General features: G+C 33.3%; 2 protein-coding genes and 1 non-coding gene across 3 annotated transcripts; all 3 read right to left on the bottom strand.

Moving 5' to 3' along the window:
- Window positions 1-1,810: 1,810 nt before the first annotated feature.
- On the bottom strand, window positions 1,811-6,700 carry LOC143569050 (ras-related protein RABE1c-like). Its single transcript, XM_077055052.1, has 8 exons — window positions 6,578-6,700; window positions 4,225-4,297; window positions 4,046-4,146; window positions 3,898-3,963; window positions 3,728-3,825; window positions 3,570-3,632; window positions 3,389-3,481; window positions 1,811-2,065 (listed from the first exon to the last, which is right to left on the bottom strand). The coding sequence occupies exons 1-8, from the start codon at window positions 6,648-6,650 to the stop codon at window positions 1,982-1,984; spliced, it is 651 nt and encodes a 216-aa protein (XP_076911167.1). The 5' UTR covers window positions 6,651-6,700; the 3' UTR covers window positions 1,811-1,981.
- An 8,783-nt stretch (window positions 6,701-15,483) lies between these two features.
- Window positions 15,484-15,558, bottom strand: TRNAI-UAU (transfer RNA isoleucine (anticodon UAU)). Its single transcript has one exon. It is a non-coding gene; the product is annotated as a tRNA-Ile (tRNA).
- Window positions 15,559-17,171: 1,613 nt separating this feature from the next.
- LOC143569043 (small ribosomal subunit protein uS8-like) lies at window positions 17,172-17,964 on the bottom strand. Its single transcript, XM_077055048.1, has 3 exons — window positions 17,809-17,964; window positions 17,571-17,731; window positions 17,172-17,461 (listed from the first exon to the last, which is right to left on the bottom strand). Exons 1-3 carry the CDS (start codon window positions 17,939-17,941, stop codon window positions 17,363-17,365), a joined length of 393 nt encoding a protein of 130 aa, XP_076911163.1. The 5' UTR covers window positions 17,942-17,964; the 3' UTR covers window positions 17,172-17,362.
- Between the last annotated feature and the right edge of the window lie 1,286 nt (window positions 17,965-19,250).

The following is a 19,250-nucleotide window of genomic DNA, read 5'->3' as shown; positions in this document are numbered from 1 at the left end:
GGCTATCTGGGTTTGGTGAGACTCATACCCGTGAATTCGGGTCAAATGCATGAGAATTCTTCATTTACAAATAAATCAATCTGGTGGCTTAAGAAAAAATGGGGAGCAACAAGAGAGCTTTAAAAGGTTTCGTTTATATATATTACTAGCTTTTATCCCCTCGTATTACGGGTTTGTTTTACATTATTCGTTTATAATTATATTTTTTAGATTTTATATTTATTTATTGTAAGGAAGTTAATAATGTAATTAGGATTTAATAATAAAAGGATTTCACAAATAAATGAAATGTTATAACTCGTTTTAAAAACTATCTTGGTTTGGTGAGACTCATGACCCGCTTATTTTTTTTTTTACTATAAAATTGTTTCTTAATTATAAATATATTTTTTTAAAATACGATATTAGTTTTTAATATATCTCTACTTTATAGGAATTTTAATATCAAATATTTTGTGAGATTAGTTTTAATTTCATGAGATGTTATAACCCGTTTAGGGCTATCTGGATTTGGTGAGACCCATACTCGTGAATTCAGGTCAAGTGCATAAGAAACATTCATTTACAAATAAAGCAATATGATGGTTTGAGAAAAAGCGAGGAGCAACCAGAGAGTTTTTAAATGTTTCTTTTATATATATTATAGATGGATAGATTTTGTTCAGGTTGATTATCTCCGTCTTCGAGATTCATAACTGTGAAATTTATTTGACAAAACAAAATCAAAACTGTATTTGGAAGTTTACTCGAAATTTGAATTTAGTATGATTTTTCTTTTTTTGAGTTTTTTTTAAGTCTGATTTAAATAATTAACACTTATAATGCTTTTTTTAAGGGAAAATTTTATATACATCTCTAGAAAATTTAATGAAGAAATATAAACCATAAAGCTCGTATTTTAGAGACAACAAAGGCCATGTTATAGTCTATATTTCTGTGATGGGGCTTATGGCACAACCAAACAAGCGCTACTTTAAAATTTAGCAAAACGGCAAATAATAAAAAAAACCAACATATTTTATGGTTTTGCTTATAAAATGTCCTCAACTCAACTTTTGTCTATAAAAGTCCTTCCACTTGTTGAATTTGAACATACATGTGAAATACTAAGAATGCATGAGGAAACCATATTACCACCATTAATAATATTAACTGAATACTAGAAACGCCATAACACTAAATAATTAACAATTATAAGATGTGGATGATATTGTTTGTCAAATAAACTTACGTGGATGACGACATTAAACTCAATAACTATAAAACTTAGCGTGTGGATCTTATCACGGTGTAATTTCACAATGAAAAACATGTATAAGAATGAAACACAAATAGGTGATATCAAACAACAATAAATTGCGATATAAGTTCATTCTAGCGGTTCGATTTCAAGTTTATTTATTGATTTATTTTCCAATTGCATACCTCGTGCCGATTTCTAGTCTCCTCTTTCTTTTCGATTATGCTTTGTAGCATGCATCTTACTACTGTGATATATTCTGATCGTTCCTATCCTTCCCTTATTATTTTCTTTTTTTTTAAACAAAAAAACGTAAGTGAAACAACCGATTCAACAGGTGGCAAATCTCATTTTATTTTTTTATTAAAAAAATCATATTTACGTTCAAAATTAGCAAATGAAATGACTCTTATATGCAAAAGTTGAGTTGATAGACTTTTATAAGAAAAACCATAAAATATGTTTGTTTTTATTTTTGAAGTTAACCTTAGCAAAAACATGTTACCACAACACGTCATAATTCTCTTGAACAGCTGTTAAACCACGTGTAATTAGTTTTTAAACATAATAAAAACATGAATAATTATGTCAAGTAGAAACTTACAAAGATGCACAACCATTACCTCCACAATAATAGTGTTGTTACAATAACTGTTACTTCCATTGTCACTGCTACAAGCTATTCCACAAACAAATCCAAACATCAAACATAAAACATAAAATATATGCATCGCCATCAGTTTAAGAACCGCAGCAAGCCGATTTCTGTGCAGGTTCACCGCTCCCGCCAGCTGCATCTGGTTGATTAATTTTAATTGTAGATGGCTGCAATGATTAAGAGTGTTATGTTTTATCATTACCAGGAGGGAAATTACATACTATAACTTAAAAACAAGCAAGTCATATGAGCGGAAAGATCAAGTGGACCCAATGTGTATCTCCAATCCATAAAACTAGGTGTGTAAACGAGCCAAGCTGAAACAAGCTCGAGCCTTGAAATAAGCTTGCTTGATAAGCAAGCTCAAGCTCGAGTAGGCATCTGATCTATTATATATACTAGACGGGTGCCCGCGCGATGCAGCGGGTGTTTGAACTTGTTAATCACGTAACAAATATAAGTGCTTATGGTTCGGTTAAAACCTTAAAAGCGTTTTAAACCGGTCATTGGTTTGACTTCTTTTTTCTTTTTCTTTTTTTACTTTCGGTTTGTTGGTAGGTTTCAAAATTTTCAAAACGTAGTGAACGGTTGGTTCGCGGTTTATACTGGCAACCGGCCATATGAAACCAGACCAGACTGTAAATGTTGAATGCATTTTAATGTTTTTTATTATTAGATATAGTTAAAATTAAATTGAACATAATATTTTTATTACAAATAACTTGGCTATACAACTTCAAATTAACCTAATTGCAGTATGATTCATTTTGTGATCTTTTTTTGTTATTATTTCATGTCCTAGATATTACATTAATATTTACCATTTATGTGGCTAAAATTATCATTATTTATGATCCTCTCAAGTATCATATTATGTTGATGTTTAGTTAAATTTGATGGTACATTTAAATTAATAATTATTTTAAACTAAATTTATTATTATAGTTCAAACTGTGAAACCAAACTGGAACCAGGCCGTTAGTAACTATTCGGTTTCAACTTTCAATGGTTGAGTTTGGTTTTGGACGACAAAAAAATCAGTATTAACGGTTTGACTCACAAGTTTAACTTAAAAATCATCAAAACCGACATTGAACACTCCTACGTAGCATATTAATTTATTTAAAATTAAAAAAATTATAACAATATCATATCCAAATTAAAGAGAATAAAATGCTCGTTTTTATGGTGTAATTTTTTTATAAAAATATTAACGTTTGAAAAGGCTATAGTCGTTTAAAAAGCATGGGTGGGAAGTTAGTTTACAACTTAAATTAAAAACATAATATGGTTAAAGATGAGGGACCAAACTTGTAAGTTGAATAAATTGTGTTTAAAAGACAAGTTTACCCTTACTATCACATGTACATCATGCTTTAAGTGTTGTAAATTACTTAAAAATGAGTGTCTTAATTTACCCTTGTTTGGTGTATTATATATAGTATAACTTTTACAAAATATAGACATAACAATTATTATTGACACCATACCTCAGCCTTAGTGTCGGTCTCTGAAAGCCTTTGCTTGATATCCTTTGCTATCAAAAAGAAAACTTCTTCAACGTTTAGGTTTGTTTTTGCACTCTGCCACCAACATAAATCATATAAGATTTTCTTTAAAATCGTCTCATAAAAGTAACTAGAACATTAATATGTATGTGGATTTACTTACAGTTTCAAAAAACTTAATGCCATATTCATCAGCAAGTGCTTGCCCCTTTGCGGTTGGTACAGCCTACAGTAAAATATGATAAAAAGTTTTTATCTTTTTAGTTTTCTTGGCAAATAAAAATCTTATTCGCATCATAAAAAAGAACAAATATGAAATACCCTTTTGCTTTCATCCATATCAGCCTTGTTCCCGACCAGGATCTTGTTAACATTATCAGAAGCATGTTGTTCAATGTTGCGAATCCAGTTTCTTATGTCTTATCAGGAAGCAAGATGAAATACATAAGTGGCGGTTTCGTAATATTAGGGTTGAGGGGAGGAAACCTTACTGTTGAAAGATGATTCATCTGTAACATCATACACCAGCAAAATGCCCATAGCTCCCCTGTAGTAAGCTGGAGTTTGGAGGGTAAAAGTGTAAATTACATGGCATTACGACAAGAAATAAGAAAAAAAAAGAACATTTAGAAACTTTACCGGTTGTGATTGTTCGGAACCGTTCCTGACCAGCTGTATCCCAGATTTGGAGTTTGATACGCTTGCCATCAAGTTCAATGGTTCTTATCTTAAAATCAATACTGTATCACAAGCTTAGTATATAAAATGTTACAAAAAATAAAACAACTGTTCGTGTAGTAGTTATGAAGTTAACTCACCCAATGGTAGTGATAAAACTAGTAGTGAAAGAACCATCAGAAAAACGCAAAAGAAGGCAACTCTTCCCGACACCTGCCAATGAAGGAAAGAATTGGAAATATTCACATGTGATGCAAATAATGATACCTAAGCTCAGGTGTTTATATTATCATGCAGTGTCACATCAAAGCTACAAAAATTTGTTCCAAAAAATGAAGAATAAGAGTGACTATAACAATTTTCCCAATGTTCTCAGAAGTCAGATGGTAGAATACAGTCCATATGAAGCATATTATAGAATTTATGTATAACATAGGCATGGAAAACGATATCAGGGAATTATGGCAAAATTAACGAAACTCTAGTACAAATTGCTATAATAAAAAAATGGACTTCATTTATTAAAGGTTGAAATTATTCTTACTTTCCACATGTAGTTAGGATTGTTTGTAATTTTGTATCAAGTACATGTGATGGTTGGTAACTTGGTATTTATAGTGATAATATAAATGGTGTGGTCCACATACTTTATAGATAATGTTGGGGTAAAAAAAAAGATAGAGTCAACAAAAACAATCTTTATTATAGTGGGGTCTTTGATCTACATTTTATAAGAAAATAATGAAAAAAATAGAAAGAAAATAAATCCTTCATCAGGATACATAATTGCAAGAAAAGGAAAGGATAAGTGAGAAAAGGACAGACATTAAAAAAATTCTAAAAAATAACATTCAGAAATTATGAAATATACCAATTATAGATCTCAACTGTTATCACCATCAAGTCATCAACAATCATTAACAGTTGAAAGTTACCACCTTGATGAACAGAATGTTAACATCTCAATCGTTATTGTTTGTTGATGGTAAACGATTTGAACAAAATTGAAAGACAAAAAATGTGCCATTAATATGATTTTAAGATGATCAATCTGTAACTATGTATTTCCAAGTGTGTAACATAAAGAAATGTAAAGATACGTTGCCATTATATTTACTTTGCTTCCTAATTCCTATGATATGCCAAGGGGTATCAGAGTCAAAAAGAATCTTCAAACATCATGCTTACATTAACTGACAGCTCCATAAGGACCATAACCCACTGACTTTCATGACAAACCCTAACGACCTTGCACTCTATATGCATTACTTCCTCATAACACTTATTTCTCCCAAGGTATTCTAACCAGTTTTATAAAAAGAGAAGAATAACATTTTCACTATGCGAACCCAAGCAATATTGAAAAATATCCCTTGCGATAAGTTATGAGAGTAAAGAAACTAGCTTTCTCCCTTGTAGTTATTGAGATGGCCAAATTACTAAGAGAAAAAAATACAATTTATAAAGCAAGTATTATACTTTCGGGTAAAATTATATTCGTTTGTTTGGTAGGACTAACATGGACAACTCAGGTAACTATCATCAATGCAATTATTTCCAGCAATTATTTGGTTATTATTTAGAATAACATTATTGTTTTCTTAATCTAGTATGTCCAAGATTCCACAACGTATAAAGTCTTACAATATATTAATGTTATCTATCAAATCTATCGTCATAATTAGAAAACTTCATGACTATTTTGTGTGATTTTCATGGCCAACAACGTAATGCCCCGTCCTCTATTGTAGTTCTTGCTAAACCCCTCAATTACATCTCTCGAACACATTACGCATCCGTGGGCTCTAAATTATTACTTCACACAACATCATATTAGGAGTGTTCCAACTAATTCAAAAGTTCAATGAAAGTATCTATAGACTTAATCTGAACTTTAAATTCACGTAAAGTGCATTTTTAACATGGAAACTGTTCCCCATATATTGCCTTTCATATATACTACTGTACGTGTTCGTGACAACTGCGTCAAACCAAACCAACAATGTTATATTTATTATAATACATCCTACGGCCTGTGTCTCTACATCTCTTGCAAAACCAGCAGCATTAGCAAGAAACTGTCTACAACGCACTCTCTCACAGACGCACATCATGCATAACAACATACCAATTGGAAAACTAAGTTTACAGTAGATTTCCCGCCACAAACGCGACATCAACAATCATCAAGCAACTGCTTTTGACCCAACAAGCTGATTTTACAGCTAGTAAAAACACTAGTGAACTCAACATTAGCATATTACACAAACAACAATTCAATGATCAAGACAACAAACAATCCAAAGAACGCGCCATCTTATAAAAAAAACGCACCAAATCGACCTAGATCCGTACAAATACCACATTCAAAATACCTAAAATCATTAAATCCACCACAATCACAAGCTACCAATTTCATTAGCATACAAATTGCAACCACCTAAACTATTCACATATGAAACTAAACCGGTTAATAAATTAACGTAAACTTACCGCTATCGCCGATCAAAAGAAGCTTAATAAGGTAATCATAATCTGCTCGTGCCCTGACAGGTGGAGCGGCCATCGTATAATAATCAAATTAAAGTCAAACAAAAATAGCCCTAAAAATCGAGTAGTATTTACAGGTGGCTCTGTTTTCCGGTCAATGAAGGAAAAATGAGGATGGATGAATCGATCCAAAGAAGAGAAGGTGTTGTTTGCTGGGTTGACGTTAACAAGATTAGATTAGTAAGTGGACACCTGTCGGTTTTTGTTTTTTAACGGAAACAAACCAAGTGACTGTCACCAAAGCTCGCAACTTCCGGCCCCACCCGAATATAATATGTATTTTTTTATAACAATGATTGTATTTACGATGTTGTATTGTTTAAATTTATCGAGCCCTAGTGTCCCACTCTGGCTAAACTATGTTGTCGCTAACTTCAAAGTTTGGTTTTGGCGTTTCCCCGGGTGATGTGGGCTCAAGTATTGAAGACCGGGCTATTATTTATTTGGAGGCTCAAGATCGCGCAGCAAAAGGTGGCCCACGAAAACGGGCATAACTTGGCCCACGAAGCTCCGTTTCAGGCCTATTACCAGTCAAATCGAAGCTTGAGACGAGGAGCACATTGTGGCAAATAGCCCACGGCGGTTTGGCCCTTGTCTGAAGCCCTGAAACGACTCCTAAATAAAGTTATGGGTCATTTTATGTTTTTTTTGTCAGCTTTTATGTTTTTGTTTTTGGGTTTGTGTTTGGCCCATGGCCCATTTCATATTTGAAACTCTATTTATATTATGTTGATGTAATCTGAATGGTCAGAATTGAATTTGATAATAATTTCTTTTTTTTTCTTCATTTTCTCCTAGACCTTTGGGTGGGATTTGGAAGTTTTGTGAAGTTCTTCACGGTTATTCTTAGAATCAACGTGAATCGATCTTCGTTATCGTTTCACCGCTGCATCACCGGGAAACCATACCATCAACTGTCATCACGAGAGCAGAAATCTCTAACGTAACACACGGTGTGACGAAAACTCGGGTGGACGCAGAGTTTGAACTGACAACCTTTACACAATGCCTAGTTTAAATCTTTCATTGTCAATATCCACTAAAAGTTATATAAGTGGGATTCATGGACTTATGTTAATAAACGGGGAAAATTCCTTAGGGCAAGGTCGTTATGCGAAGGTTCGCATAGTGAAAATGGTATTCTTCTCTTTTCTAAAACTTGAAATTCGTTTTTGTAAATGTTTATTTTTGGAATTTTATCTAATAAAAGAGTTTAAAAATATGAATAATCAATCATTGTAAAAGCATGTTTGCATGCCTATAAAAGCACAAATATATAAACATTATGCTTATAAAAGGGAGGATACATGCATGCTTATAAAAGGAAAGATTCTGCTCAAACTGAATATCCCCACCAGGCTGTTATGTGAATGTGATCACTTTTATTTATTTTCCCTTTCTGATGAGAATAAAAGTGTTGGTTGTACATCTTTTTTTGGTATTTGATAGTTTTAGTTTAATAAAAGAAAAAAGAAAAAAGAAAAAAGAAAAAAAATTGACCTTTTTATTAGGTTTGATCGGGTTTTTTGAAAACCGGGCGGCATAATTTAATCTACGCAAACAACATGGAGGCCGGTCCAACTCTATTTTAAAGGCGTTGGTTATAGTTCTTAGGATAATTTTATATGAATCGTGCAAACACTTGTATATTAAAATATTTTGATGGGATATATGCAATCTCGATCAGATGATTTAGAAAATGAAATGTGAGTATGCAAATTCTTATTTTTTTTTTGTTAAGTGACCCAAAATAGAATAGACCAAAGAAAGTTTTTATATATATTGATCCATTGCATCCTTATTAAGGAGCGACACAACTCTTTACGAAACAATGTTTACATTTGGATAGTAACACGATTAGCAGGAACCAATGCTTGGGGCACTGACCAAGTAAACAATTTTTGGTTGATATAGGGATCAAATGGTACGATTTTCATAAAAAAAACAGAGACCATTTTATTGAAGCAAGTATTCATCTCCGGTAGATTAAAGAAGGGAAGTATTAAGGTCACGACACTTGTAACTGTTTCACGCCCCATGATCAAATGGCATGAACTCATTACTTTTATCCATCAAAAGTTGCACCTTGTCCATGCATTTTAAAGTTGTCATCGTTTTCGCATGCTCCGGTGCAAAATGAGATGGTTTGCCACTTAGCCATTCATCCAGGAGCGTACCCACTATAAGAGAAAGGTGGGCAACCACCCTCCATATAAAAAATAGTGTTATATATCCTTTAAAACTCGATCGTCCCTACAAATTTTTGATCAATGAAAATTTGAAACCGGCTTCTAAAATATCTAATAAATTTTCAAATATAAGTTTTGTATAAGTAATTATATATATATATTAAAAGGTAAGTTGCGGTTAACTCACAAAAAAGCACTTCCAACACACCAACTTCAGAAAAAAAAATATCTAACAATCCATCTCAGTAATCAATTTCAAGATATTTCCGACGTCGGCGTACGAAATCTTCCGCTCTTCGGCTTCTTCAATATACGATGCAACTTTCCTCTCTGTTTCACTAAGCAACAACTCCGCCATAGCATACGCTCATATGAAGATTGTGTTAATTAGGTTCTCTCCGCACCTCAAACCCTATATGTCCTAACTATGATATTGAATTTGCAACTGTCGCATTGTTATTTACGACTTCGTAAGATAAGTAGTTATTGCATTTTATAGTAATTATGTGTCGCTAAATTGCTTATTTTGTTACTCTTTAGTATATTATGATCAGTTGGTCTTAACTTAAGCACTATTAAGACAGATTTGTTCGACATTCATAGCTAATTACGTGGCTTTTGTTTACCTTTTTAGGCAAAGAGAAACATAGATAATTAGGTTGGCATAAAACTTTTAGAAGATTGGTCTTTTCTAAAACTAAGTACAGTACGCTTATTACAATATGAATGTTAAGCACAATTATATAAACATTTTAAGGATTTTGGATGTGAACTTTGATAAGAAAGTATTGGTATCGGTAGAGTAGTAATGTTTGTGAACAATGTTAGCATTAATGATAGTTTTTGGTATGCGCAGAGTAATATTGTTTTTAAACTATGATGAGAAATTGATGGATGGGTTTTATGATGTATATGGGATTGCTTCTAACATAAAATCATTTATGATAATGTTGATTACAAAGTAGTTTAGTGGACAAAAGAATTCATACGGAACTACAACATCTTGAGGAAAGAGTTTCAAATATTTCACTGGAATGTCAGGCTTCAAAGATGAGCGAGATTATTAGTAGGTTGATTCATGATGATATTGTTGTTGCCCAAATGGTTGGTCCTGTTAGTCATGCAGATGAAATGTTGAAGTGGACTATTTGAATTTATGAACACTCTAAAAGTCATTGCAGTTCATCTTGATTCTATTGATTGTGGACTATCCTATTATAGGGCATTGCACTGCTCTTTAAGGTTTAAGATTAATGCATTATATATTTAAGATTTAGGTTTCTTTTGTATTATAAGTTATTTTACTGGTGTGTCTATGTTTCCTTCTGTTCAAAATTGGTCCGCCCCCGCCGCGAAGCGCGGGTGTAAAATCCTAGTTAATCTTAATTTAACAATAAACACTAATATAGTTTATATAATTTAGTATGAGTTTCTGTTGGGTCGCGTTTAACTCGTTTGGTGGCTCTTGTTTGATGTTGTAACTTCAGATGTTTGGGCCTCTTCAGTGTCTAGCTAGAGGGTTTTATCTTTGTGTCTTAATATATGTTATCTTTATGTTGTTTAAAAAAAACGATCAATTATGCCCGATATTTGTATGTCTTAACTTTTAAGCCCATCTTTAAAAAAATTAGGCCCAATTTTGAAATGTCTAATGATTTATGATTTATTTAAGCGCATATTTTTAATTTTGAACCTTATAATAAAAATAATAATAATAATAATAATAATAATAATAATAATAATGGGCCAGAGTAATGGAATTAGTGAATTACGATTTACGTACAACGGGTAGCACAACTGCACAAGCCATGAACAGCCCATGCAAACTCTTATGATTTCTGACTGTTGACGATCATCATCACTCCGGCAACGTCGTCTGATTTTTGATCGCTTGCGGCTTGACACAGTGACAGGGCCGGCTTCGAAAAGATAAAAAAAATTTTGGGCCAAAGGCGAACTTTTTTTTTAGCCTTAAGTAAAAGAAACATTTTGTTGGGTTTAAACAATTTAATTATAAATGGGCTTATTTGATTATAATTTAAGTTGTGTAAAAAAACTTCTGTATAAAAGTAAGCTTAAAATTGTCTCAAATAAGATTAGAACCCACAACCTTTTGGTTAGATGCATACCCCTTTACCATTAGACCAAGCTAGTGGTTATGTAATTGTGTTGAAACATTGATTATACACATGTTTTTGATAAAAATATATATAATTTTTTTTTGAAAAAAAAAATTCAGGCCTAGCGGAGTGTCGGGCCTGTGGCCGTCGACCACCCTGCCATGCCTCAAAGACGGCCCTGCACAGTGACTCCTCGCCCCCGAAACCACAGCCAAGGGAACGGGCTTGGCAGAATCAGCGGGAAAGAAGACCCTGTTGAGCTTGACTCTAGTCCGACTTTGTGAAATGACTTGAGAGGTGGACCGGGCTCGCTCGACATCAACGTTCCAGGTTTCTTTACAGAATGGGTCGACGTTAACGGGCTTTGAGCACTCTAATTTCTTCAAAGTAACAACGCCGGAGGCACGACTAGGCCAACTAAGGCTAGGAGCGCATCGCCGACAGAATGGACGAGTAAACCGGTGCACACCTGAAGGCGGACCGGCTCTCGCGACGTCGCCGGTAGCGAACTGTCCACGTCGCCACGATGCTAACACATTTTATATGATTAAAACTCCTAGAAAACAACATTAGTTATATTTATATTGTATTTTCATTTTGGATTTATAATGATATTTCATGTACTTTTTTCAATTATGTGAAGTTAGTTTAATTATCCTCTTTTAAATAAGAGCCAATCAAATCAAATCTGAACTTAATAAAAAAGAAAAAAAGTTAAATATAGTCAACCAACCTCAAAAGTATAAAAGTAGCTCGATGAATTATGAGTCCGCATTTAGAAATAAGATGTGCTTGCTGTTTGCAATTTATCATTCAAAATTTTCAACAGTCCATGCATTTCAAATTTGTTCACATGTTTCACGTAGTAATATTTGGCATAAGGGAAAAATCTATGAATTGAGAAAGTTTGTGTTATTCTTATGATATGACGTGGTGTACCTTGGAAGCTTCCAGATCGCGTAACTCACCGTATAAAAAAAAAGGAATAGTCCAGAAATCCCCAACACTATCTCTATCTATGTATCCATATAACCCCAACAATCCTTTTATCAACCAACAAGCTGAAATCCATAGATCACACAGTCGCAGTAATATTACTCACATACATACATACATTCAAACAACCAAAAATGGCGATAAAGACGAGCATTCTCTTCGTTTTAACAGCATTCAAAAACAGACGCTCTAGTCCCAGACCACCTCTATGGGACATTATTCCATCCGAGCCATTAGCTGACCCATTCAAGATCCTCGAACAAAGCCCACTCAACAACATCGCTGCCAAAGACCTCGACACTATCAACCTGACAGAGGTGGCACCGGGCGGAGAGGGCGAGTGGCAAGTTCTGGAGGCAATTTAGGCTTCCGGCGAACTCGGATATGGAGAAGGTAATGGCGCACCTTGAAGATGGCGTGTTGAAGATCAAGGTGCCTAAGTTGGCTCAGGTCAAGAAACAGCCCAAGGTTATTGATATTATGGAGCAAGGTACCACCTCAGGTGGTGAGGATATTAAACCAACCAAGGCTGCTGCTTGAGTTTAACTATAACATGTTTGTTGATCATGAATAATTTGTGGTTGTTTGTTTTTATGTTGCATTATAGAACGTGAATAATGATATGTGATTACTATCGTAATCCAAAATAAATGTACAAGTTATTGAAATAAATTTACTAAAAGATTTTGTAATAATAAAGATTAGTGTTTTGCTTACCTTAACCATCCGTAATGGGCGGATTGTTTGGGCGATGATGGGCTACAACACCACCACCCTCGGGGCGATAAGGGGGCGGGTTTTTCTCGCCCTCTCTTCCTTTACTTATATTATTATTATATTTTTATGTGAGTGCTATATATATGCATATATAGGTGTTACAACACCACTATATCCATAAAATAAAAATCCACTCTTTGTTGACCGGGCATCACATAACTTAAAACGTCTCATTTTGTAGCCTCTCAACTACACATAGTTTTATGGTTTATTAATCTAGATTGTGGTTATGGATGGTTTTTGGTTTGATTGGTTTTGATTAAAATCAATTGGCTTGGTAGGCTGGTACGCTTATTACCAACTCAAGTCTCCATTTAGCATATAGTTTTTTAAAAGCTTGAGATCTGTAAATTATTGGAAATTAGTTTGCACTTGTCCACCAATTTGTTGTTTAGCACTTGAGGACACAACACATGTATTTATTTTTCTGACAGTTTCAAAGAGAGCACTAACGTAATGCTTGACTTCAAATACATTGACCAATGACCACTACATTAGATTTGTATTCTCCCGGAAGTTCTTCGGTTTTTCTTTTTTGCTCAATATTGTCACACAACTACGTACTTAGTAACCGCAAAGCTATCCTCTACCAACTTTCAGCCTCGATTTATTTACACAACATAAATCAATGATGGAAACTTCACATAGTTCTTTGCTTCATAAATTTTTTCCAAAAAAATTATATTCTTTAAGGGTGTTTGGGATTTCTTATTTTATCTTCGTATAGCTTATAACTTATATGTTGTAAGTTATAAGATGTTTAGAAAAGTTTGGTTTTATAAGTGTATAAGTCAATAAGTTACAACTTATAACTTATGACTTATATAAGTCACAAGGAGGTAAATAAGGAAACCCAAACCCCCCCTTAAGACTACTCTCATTCACAATCCAACTCAACCAAACTTTTTATTAAAAAAATAAAATTAATTTCTCTCTTTTTCACATACACAACCAATTAAACCTAACTTTTTCACTATAATTCACAACCCAACCAATATTAAATAAAAATAGTTTATGATAAATGTTTATTATATTAAAAACTAACCAAAAACATAAAAACAATCTTTATCACCACCAGTCCACCACCATCAACGTTGGTTCTTGGAATCAAAGTATCAAACCTTTTCAACCTCTTCAACCCAAAACCCAACAAATACAAACATTATACCACCACTTCTCTGCCTCCACCTCCACCTCCACCTCCACCTCGTGAAAAATTGCCGCCTCAACCACCACTCGATCAACTGCAAACAAATTCTCACCAGATATGAAGTGAGAAGCTTGAGTCGGTCAAGAGTTTGAGAGAAAGAGATTTACAGCAAACAAATTCCAATAAATCATATGTGGATTTTTAGGATTAGATGTTGTGATAGAGCTAAGAGATTTACAAATGAATCAAAATAAAAGTAAAAGAAAATAATAATAATAATAATAATAATAATAATAATAATAATAATAATAATAATAATTGTTTGTTGGGTTGTTGCTTATTTCCCACGATCGACTAGGCGTCGGTCTACCGAACAAGTCGCCCCTTTTTATTGAGTTTCTATTTTTTTTAATCACAAAACACCCAGCCGATCAACTGAAAGACTCCCAATGGGAGTAGTCTAACAAAAATCACTGAGTTCATATCACATGTAACCATAAAGGTTGTCACCTCAAAAGGATAATTTTTTGCCACATATTTGCGTCATTATTAGACCTTACTGTAAGGAGGTGGAAATTTATTGTGGAGGTCTGGGTATCAAACATCTGCATCATCTGATTTACTCTGAGACACGTGATTTACCTCTCTGTTGTCGTGGAACCGGTCGGCGAGGGACACTTGTAGTACAACATTTTTATTAGACCTTATTGTAACATATCTAACCAAGTACAGTAGAAACTCTATAAAATAATACACTTGAGACCAACAAAATTTATTAATTAAAAGAGTTATTAATTAATCGATAAATTTAATTAATTATTAATTTATATATTAATTAATATTTTTTTAATTTATAGTAGAATACTTAGTTTACAAACACCTTTCAAGCTTCCACTTAATTATTGCATACAATGCATGTATATCAAATGAATGGCCCAATTTGAAAGAAACCTTCATTCTTCCACCTTATTATGTTTCTTGTGTTAAATGTATCACTTTATGGACATTAAAAATATTTTCTATATAAATACAAGATCAAAATATGTTAACACAAACAAATCATACACACAACATGGCTTCTCATCTTAAAGGTGTGAAAAAAACATGGCTCCCCTTGACGAGATTCAAGGGGAAATTGATTTCAACAAAAAACAAAAGACAATTGAGTCATTTTTCAAGAAACTTTCATAAATCATTTATGTAATATGCTATATATAAAGAATTATTAATTTATATTTTATATGGGGTCTAAAGAAATTATCAAAAATGTATTATCTTATAATTTTAACGAATTATTAATTTAGCATCTTATCCCCGAGTCGGGACCGGCAAAAAATATTATCTTAGAGAGTTTATTAAATAATCGAGTATTAATTTATCGAGTTTCTACTGTATAACTTAATTAGTGGTTGTGGTGACATTACATTTGGCATTGAACTTAATTCTACTATCTTGGCTTAAGCTAGATATCCCCAAAAATGATAGCATGTTGCATATGTTCATATATCAATTGCAAAAATTTAAGTTGATGCTAAAGGAAGGGGTGACGCATAAAAGACATAAAACTTACAGAAAATAAGATAGACTCTCAAATTAAAGGTGTAGAAAACAGATTATTGGTCTCGGCGGGGCTCGAACCCGCGACCTTCGGCTAATAAGACGAAACGCTCTAACCAACTGAGTTACGAGACCACTGATATCTTTTACAATGTGAGTAACATTATTAACCACATTTAATAATTAACATTTAACACTAAGGATAACCAACTCCATAATTCCAGGATAAAAGTATAAATAATTTCCTGAATATCATGAAACGATTACACAATGATGTCATTTTTTTAATGATCCACTTTTGCAGAAACATATATCTATTATGATTTATGCCTTTACACATTGAATATATTATAACAATATAATAAAAAGCAATATATTCTAAAGTTAATGCTCAAAGAATATGCCTCACATATATGCTCTACCATTAACTCAAAAGCTCATTTTTTATGTACAAACAATTCATGATCACTTTTAGACTCTTTTTATTCACATATTCTAGTTTTATGATTGTCACATACATGAAGCTCCAATGAAGTGCAACACAAGGACCACCATCTGTGTTGCAGAGGAAGGTGGTGGTAATGACGATGGCGGTGGTTGAGAAGTAGTGAAACTATTTTGAATAGTGGGCGGGCAACTACACAAGCTTTGGCAAGATACAAGAAAAGCTGTTTTCTGTTTCTTTTGAAAATAAGTTAAGAAATGTATTGGTATGAATATTTTGGTGTAAGTGGTGTGATCGAAACCTAATGTAACGGCTTTTAGAAGTTTGTCATGTGTTGTTATACGATCATTTTTTTTGTATTGCATACAACTGTTGTTTTATATTGCACTTTTATGTAACACACTTGTCAGTTGTCACATAGAAAATACGAAAGAAGACAACAAAACAAAGCAGCTCTCGAAAATCATATAATTCGTTTCATCTAGTGATTTTTCAATAAAGTGTATGAAATGTAGTAATACAATGATAAGTTGTTGATATTTTTTTAAAAATTAATACAATTATAATTATTAGGTAGTTCATTTGGCGGGCTGTTATCAACAAAGTGCCAACAAGAGAAACATTAGTAAAACAGGTGTGCAGGTGTATATCATGCGGTAATTGTCGTGTGGTATTGGAGTCATTAAAACATTTGCTTGCGGATTGTAGAATAGCAAAAGAAACTTGGGTATTGATCTCCAAATGTTGCCATTTATCATTGATCTAATCATCTTCAATCACTGAATTGGTCCACATTATGCTCAATGTCGGCTAGGAGAGTAACGCAGTGTGTTAATGCCAACAAAATGGGTTCCCAGGAATACACGAAACGAGAAAAATTAACAGGAAATGCCAATCCCTAGAGGTAACCATGGAAGCAGTGAAGGGGAATACATATCTTGTAGTGCAAATGTAGAGTAAAAATGCAATTGTTAGAACCTAGAACAGAACACTATTGTGCAATTTTGATTTTTGATTTCTCGTGCTTAGTGCATTGCTCGTTCTTCCCGGATGTCATATATATATTTGACTCTTGTCGTTTCGTTCAAAAAACAATCTAATCTAACAAAAAACTATATTGTCAGATCTACTTGCTTTAAATATAGGGCATTGGCGTCTTGTTTGTATGTTTTCTGGTCATTTAATTTGTATAAGTATATTTGATTTAGAGAGCGCAAATACGCAATTGCCTCTAGAATGGTGATATCTATCAACAAATCAGCTAAATATAATGAATTATACGACTTTGAGAGATGCTCCGTCCCATTATCTTAATACAGAACGAAAAAAACATAACATCTTAAATTAAACACACCTCAGGTAAAAAAAACATATAATAAACCATAATCCAGAAACCTAATCACAAAAAGGCAACAAAAACATATTGAATCAATAAAAAACCATGATCGCCATTAGCATAACAATAAACTGTTTACCAAAAAAAATTCAAAAATCTCAGTAGAAGAAACCGAGCACTTTGCCACCAACATTCTTCCTCCTTGCTTCTTCATGATCCATGATTCCAGCGGATGTTGTTAACACAATGTAACCTAACTGCAAATGTTCATATCAGTTAGAAACGCACCTTGACACCAGCATCAAATGTTATCGTTATCGTTATTATTATTATTTTGTAAATATTATTTTTCTAAACATTACTAACCTGTCTTGAAGGAAGAAGCCTTGCGGTCCAAGGTTCAACTTCCTTGACACCGACATCAAAACGAGGACTGATGACCCCACATTTGTTCAAACGCCCATTCAACTCGACCACAATCTTACCGGACCTGTGGTCATCAACATACTCAAACTCACCAATATAACCTGCAGAGTTGAGTTCAGAAACACATATCATTTAGCAGTTTGCTCTGAATGAGTGTCTATATAGAGAATAATCATACCGTGCTTTTGCATAACCATAAGAAACTTGATGATAACTTTCGAGGATGGCCTAATCATGACTTGTCGTTTCCCCCTCTTTTCAGCATTGTACATGCTCTTGAGAGCATCGTTTAGGACGCTAACTCTCCCCATGTTTACAAATTCAAAATACTGCAAGAAAACAAACAGAAAAAATGTCACAAACATTTAGTTTAGTTGTTTAATCCTACACTTTAAAATGCTTTAGTCCTTAGCAGGCTTCACAGCTCTCACAGATTATAAATGCCAAGTTGTATATCTTAAAGTTGTAACCCCAAAGAAAAACAGAGGTATAAAACATGCATCTAATGGAAGCATAATGAATCACTAAATCATATTGCAATCTTCTTAACAACCACATCAATTGTTGTTCTAATAGATCATCAATCATAACAGCAGCCAAAATGAGTTTATTATTCATAGAATTGAAACACAATACAGTAATATTAGGGTTTACCTCGAAGCAACGGCGTTTGTGTTTGCAGTACGATGATAGTTGATGAGTCAAGTTACATGAACCCCCTATACTATATATGGGCCTTTCTTTCTTTTACCTTGAAGAAATAATAACGCTTATAAAATTTGTTTTTAATCTACTTTACCATTTTATTCATTTAAATTTCATTAATCGAATTTATTTGTTTTATTTTGGTAGATTGAGAACTTGTTATATAAAAAACATACGAGACTCTATTAGTACCTTACTAACCAACAGGATCAGGCGTTGGATGTCTCTTATAAAATAAAGGAATCAGGTGCTTACCACTTCATCATCTCTTGATTGGATTTATTTGTTTGTCATTTAAACATGGGGTTAAAGCCTCTTGTGGTGAATTCTTGCCTTGATCACATGTTAGCACGGTTTTAGATTGAGCATCTTCATAGACTTGGATGAACTTCATAGTTCTTTTATGAAAAAATTGATTTGGGACGTTTGTACAAATAGTTATGAAAATTGTTTGGTAAGGAACTTGTGAGGCTAGGGATTTACAATAATAAGATATTCATATTGTAAATTGTATATGTGTGCTACTTTTTGCAAACTTCTTATTACAAAGTTTTGGTTTAGTTTATCAGTTAACATAAACATAGCCCATAAAACTTCTAAATACATCATGTGGTAGAATATTTAGATGCCACCCATTTTGAAACACTTGAAACATTATTCACAAACCAATACCATGGGCATATCAGCTTTAGACATATGTTTGGGCCTACGGGTGCAGGAACAAGTAGATTGTAATTTCCGAGAACTTTAGGCTGGTTCGCACGTTTCAAGAGAAGGATCACCTACCCATTTGAATCTGGATGAACGCTTCAGCCAATTAGTTATAAGAGAGCAGTAATAGATGGGATTAAATGTGTCATTTAGGGTTTGTGATTTCAGTGACTGAAACATTTAGGAACTTTGGTTAGTAAGATA

The sequence above is a fragment of the Bidens hawaiensis genome, unplaced genomic scaffold (assembly GCF_021521415.1).
Source record: "Bidens hawaiensis isolate Kalapana, Puna unplaced genomic scaffold, B.hawaiensis_p1.1 tig00024294_1, whole genome shotgun sequence".
Lineage (NCBI taxonomy): Eukaryota > Viridiplantae > Streptophyta > Magnoliopsida > Asterales > Asteraceae > Bidens > Bidens hawaiensis.
Note: the sequence above shows the minus strand (reverse complement) of the source record. Positions and strands in the feature narration are given on the sequence as shown.

Excerpts from the sequence above, each read along its gene's own strand:
- LOC143569050 (XM_077055052.1), bottom strand. The coding sequence starts at position 6,650 with ATGGCCGCTCCACCTGTCAGGGCACGAGCAGATTATGATTACCTTATT. Across the intron at positions 4,298-6,577 it reads TCTTTTGATCGGCGATAGCG|GTGTCGGGAAGAGTTGCCTT; the intron begins GTAAGTTTACGT and ends CTTCATTGGCAG. Across the intron at positions 3,964-4,045 it reads GTTCCGAACAATCACAACCG|CTTACTACAGGGGAGCTATG; the intron begins GTAAAGTTTCTA and ends TCCAAACTCCAG.
- LOC143569043 (XM_077055048.1), bottom strand. The coding sequence starts at position 17,941 with ATGGGGAGAGTTAGCGTCCTAAACGATGCTCTCAAGAGCATGTACAAT. Across the intron at positions 17,732-17,808 it reads TATGGTTATGCAAAAGCACG|GTTATATTGGTGAGTTTGAG; the intron begins GTATGATTATTC and ends TCAACTCTGCAG. Across the intron at positions 17,462-17,570 it reads GGCTTCTTCCTTCAAGACAG|TTAGGTTACATTGTGTTAAC; the intron begins GTTAGTAATGTT and ends GAACATTTGCAG.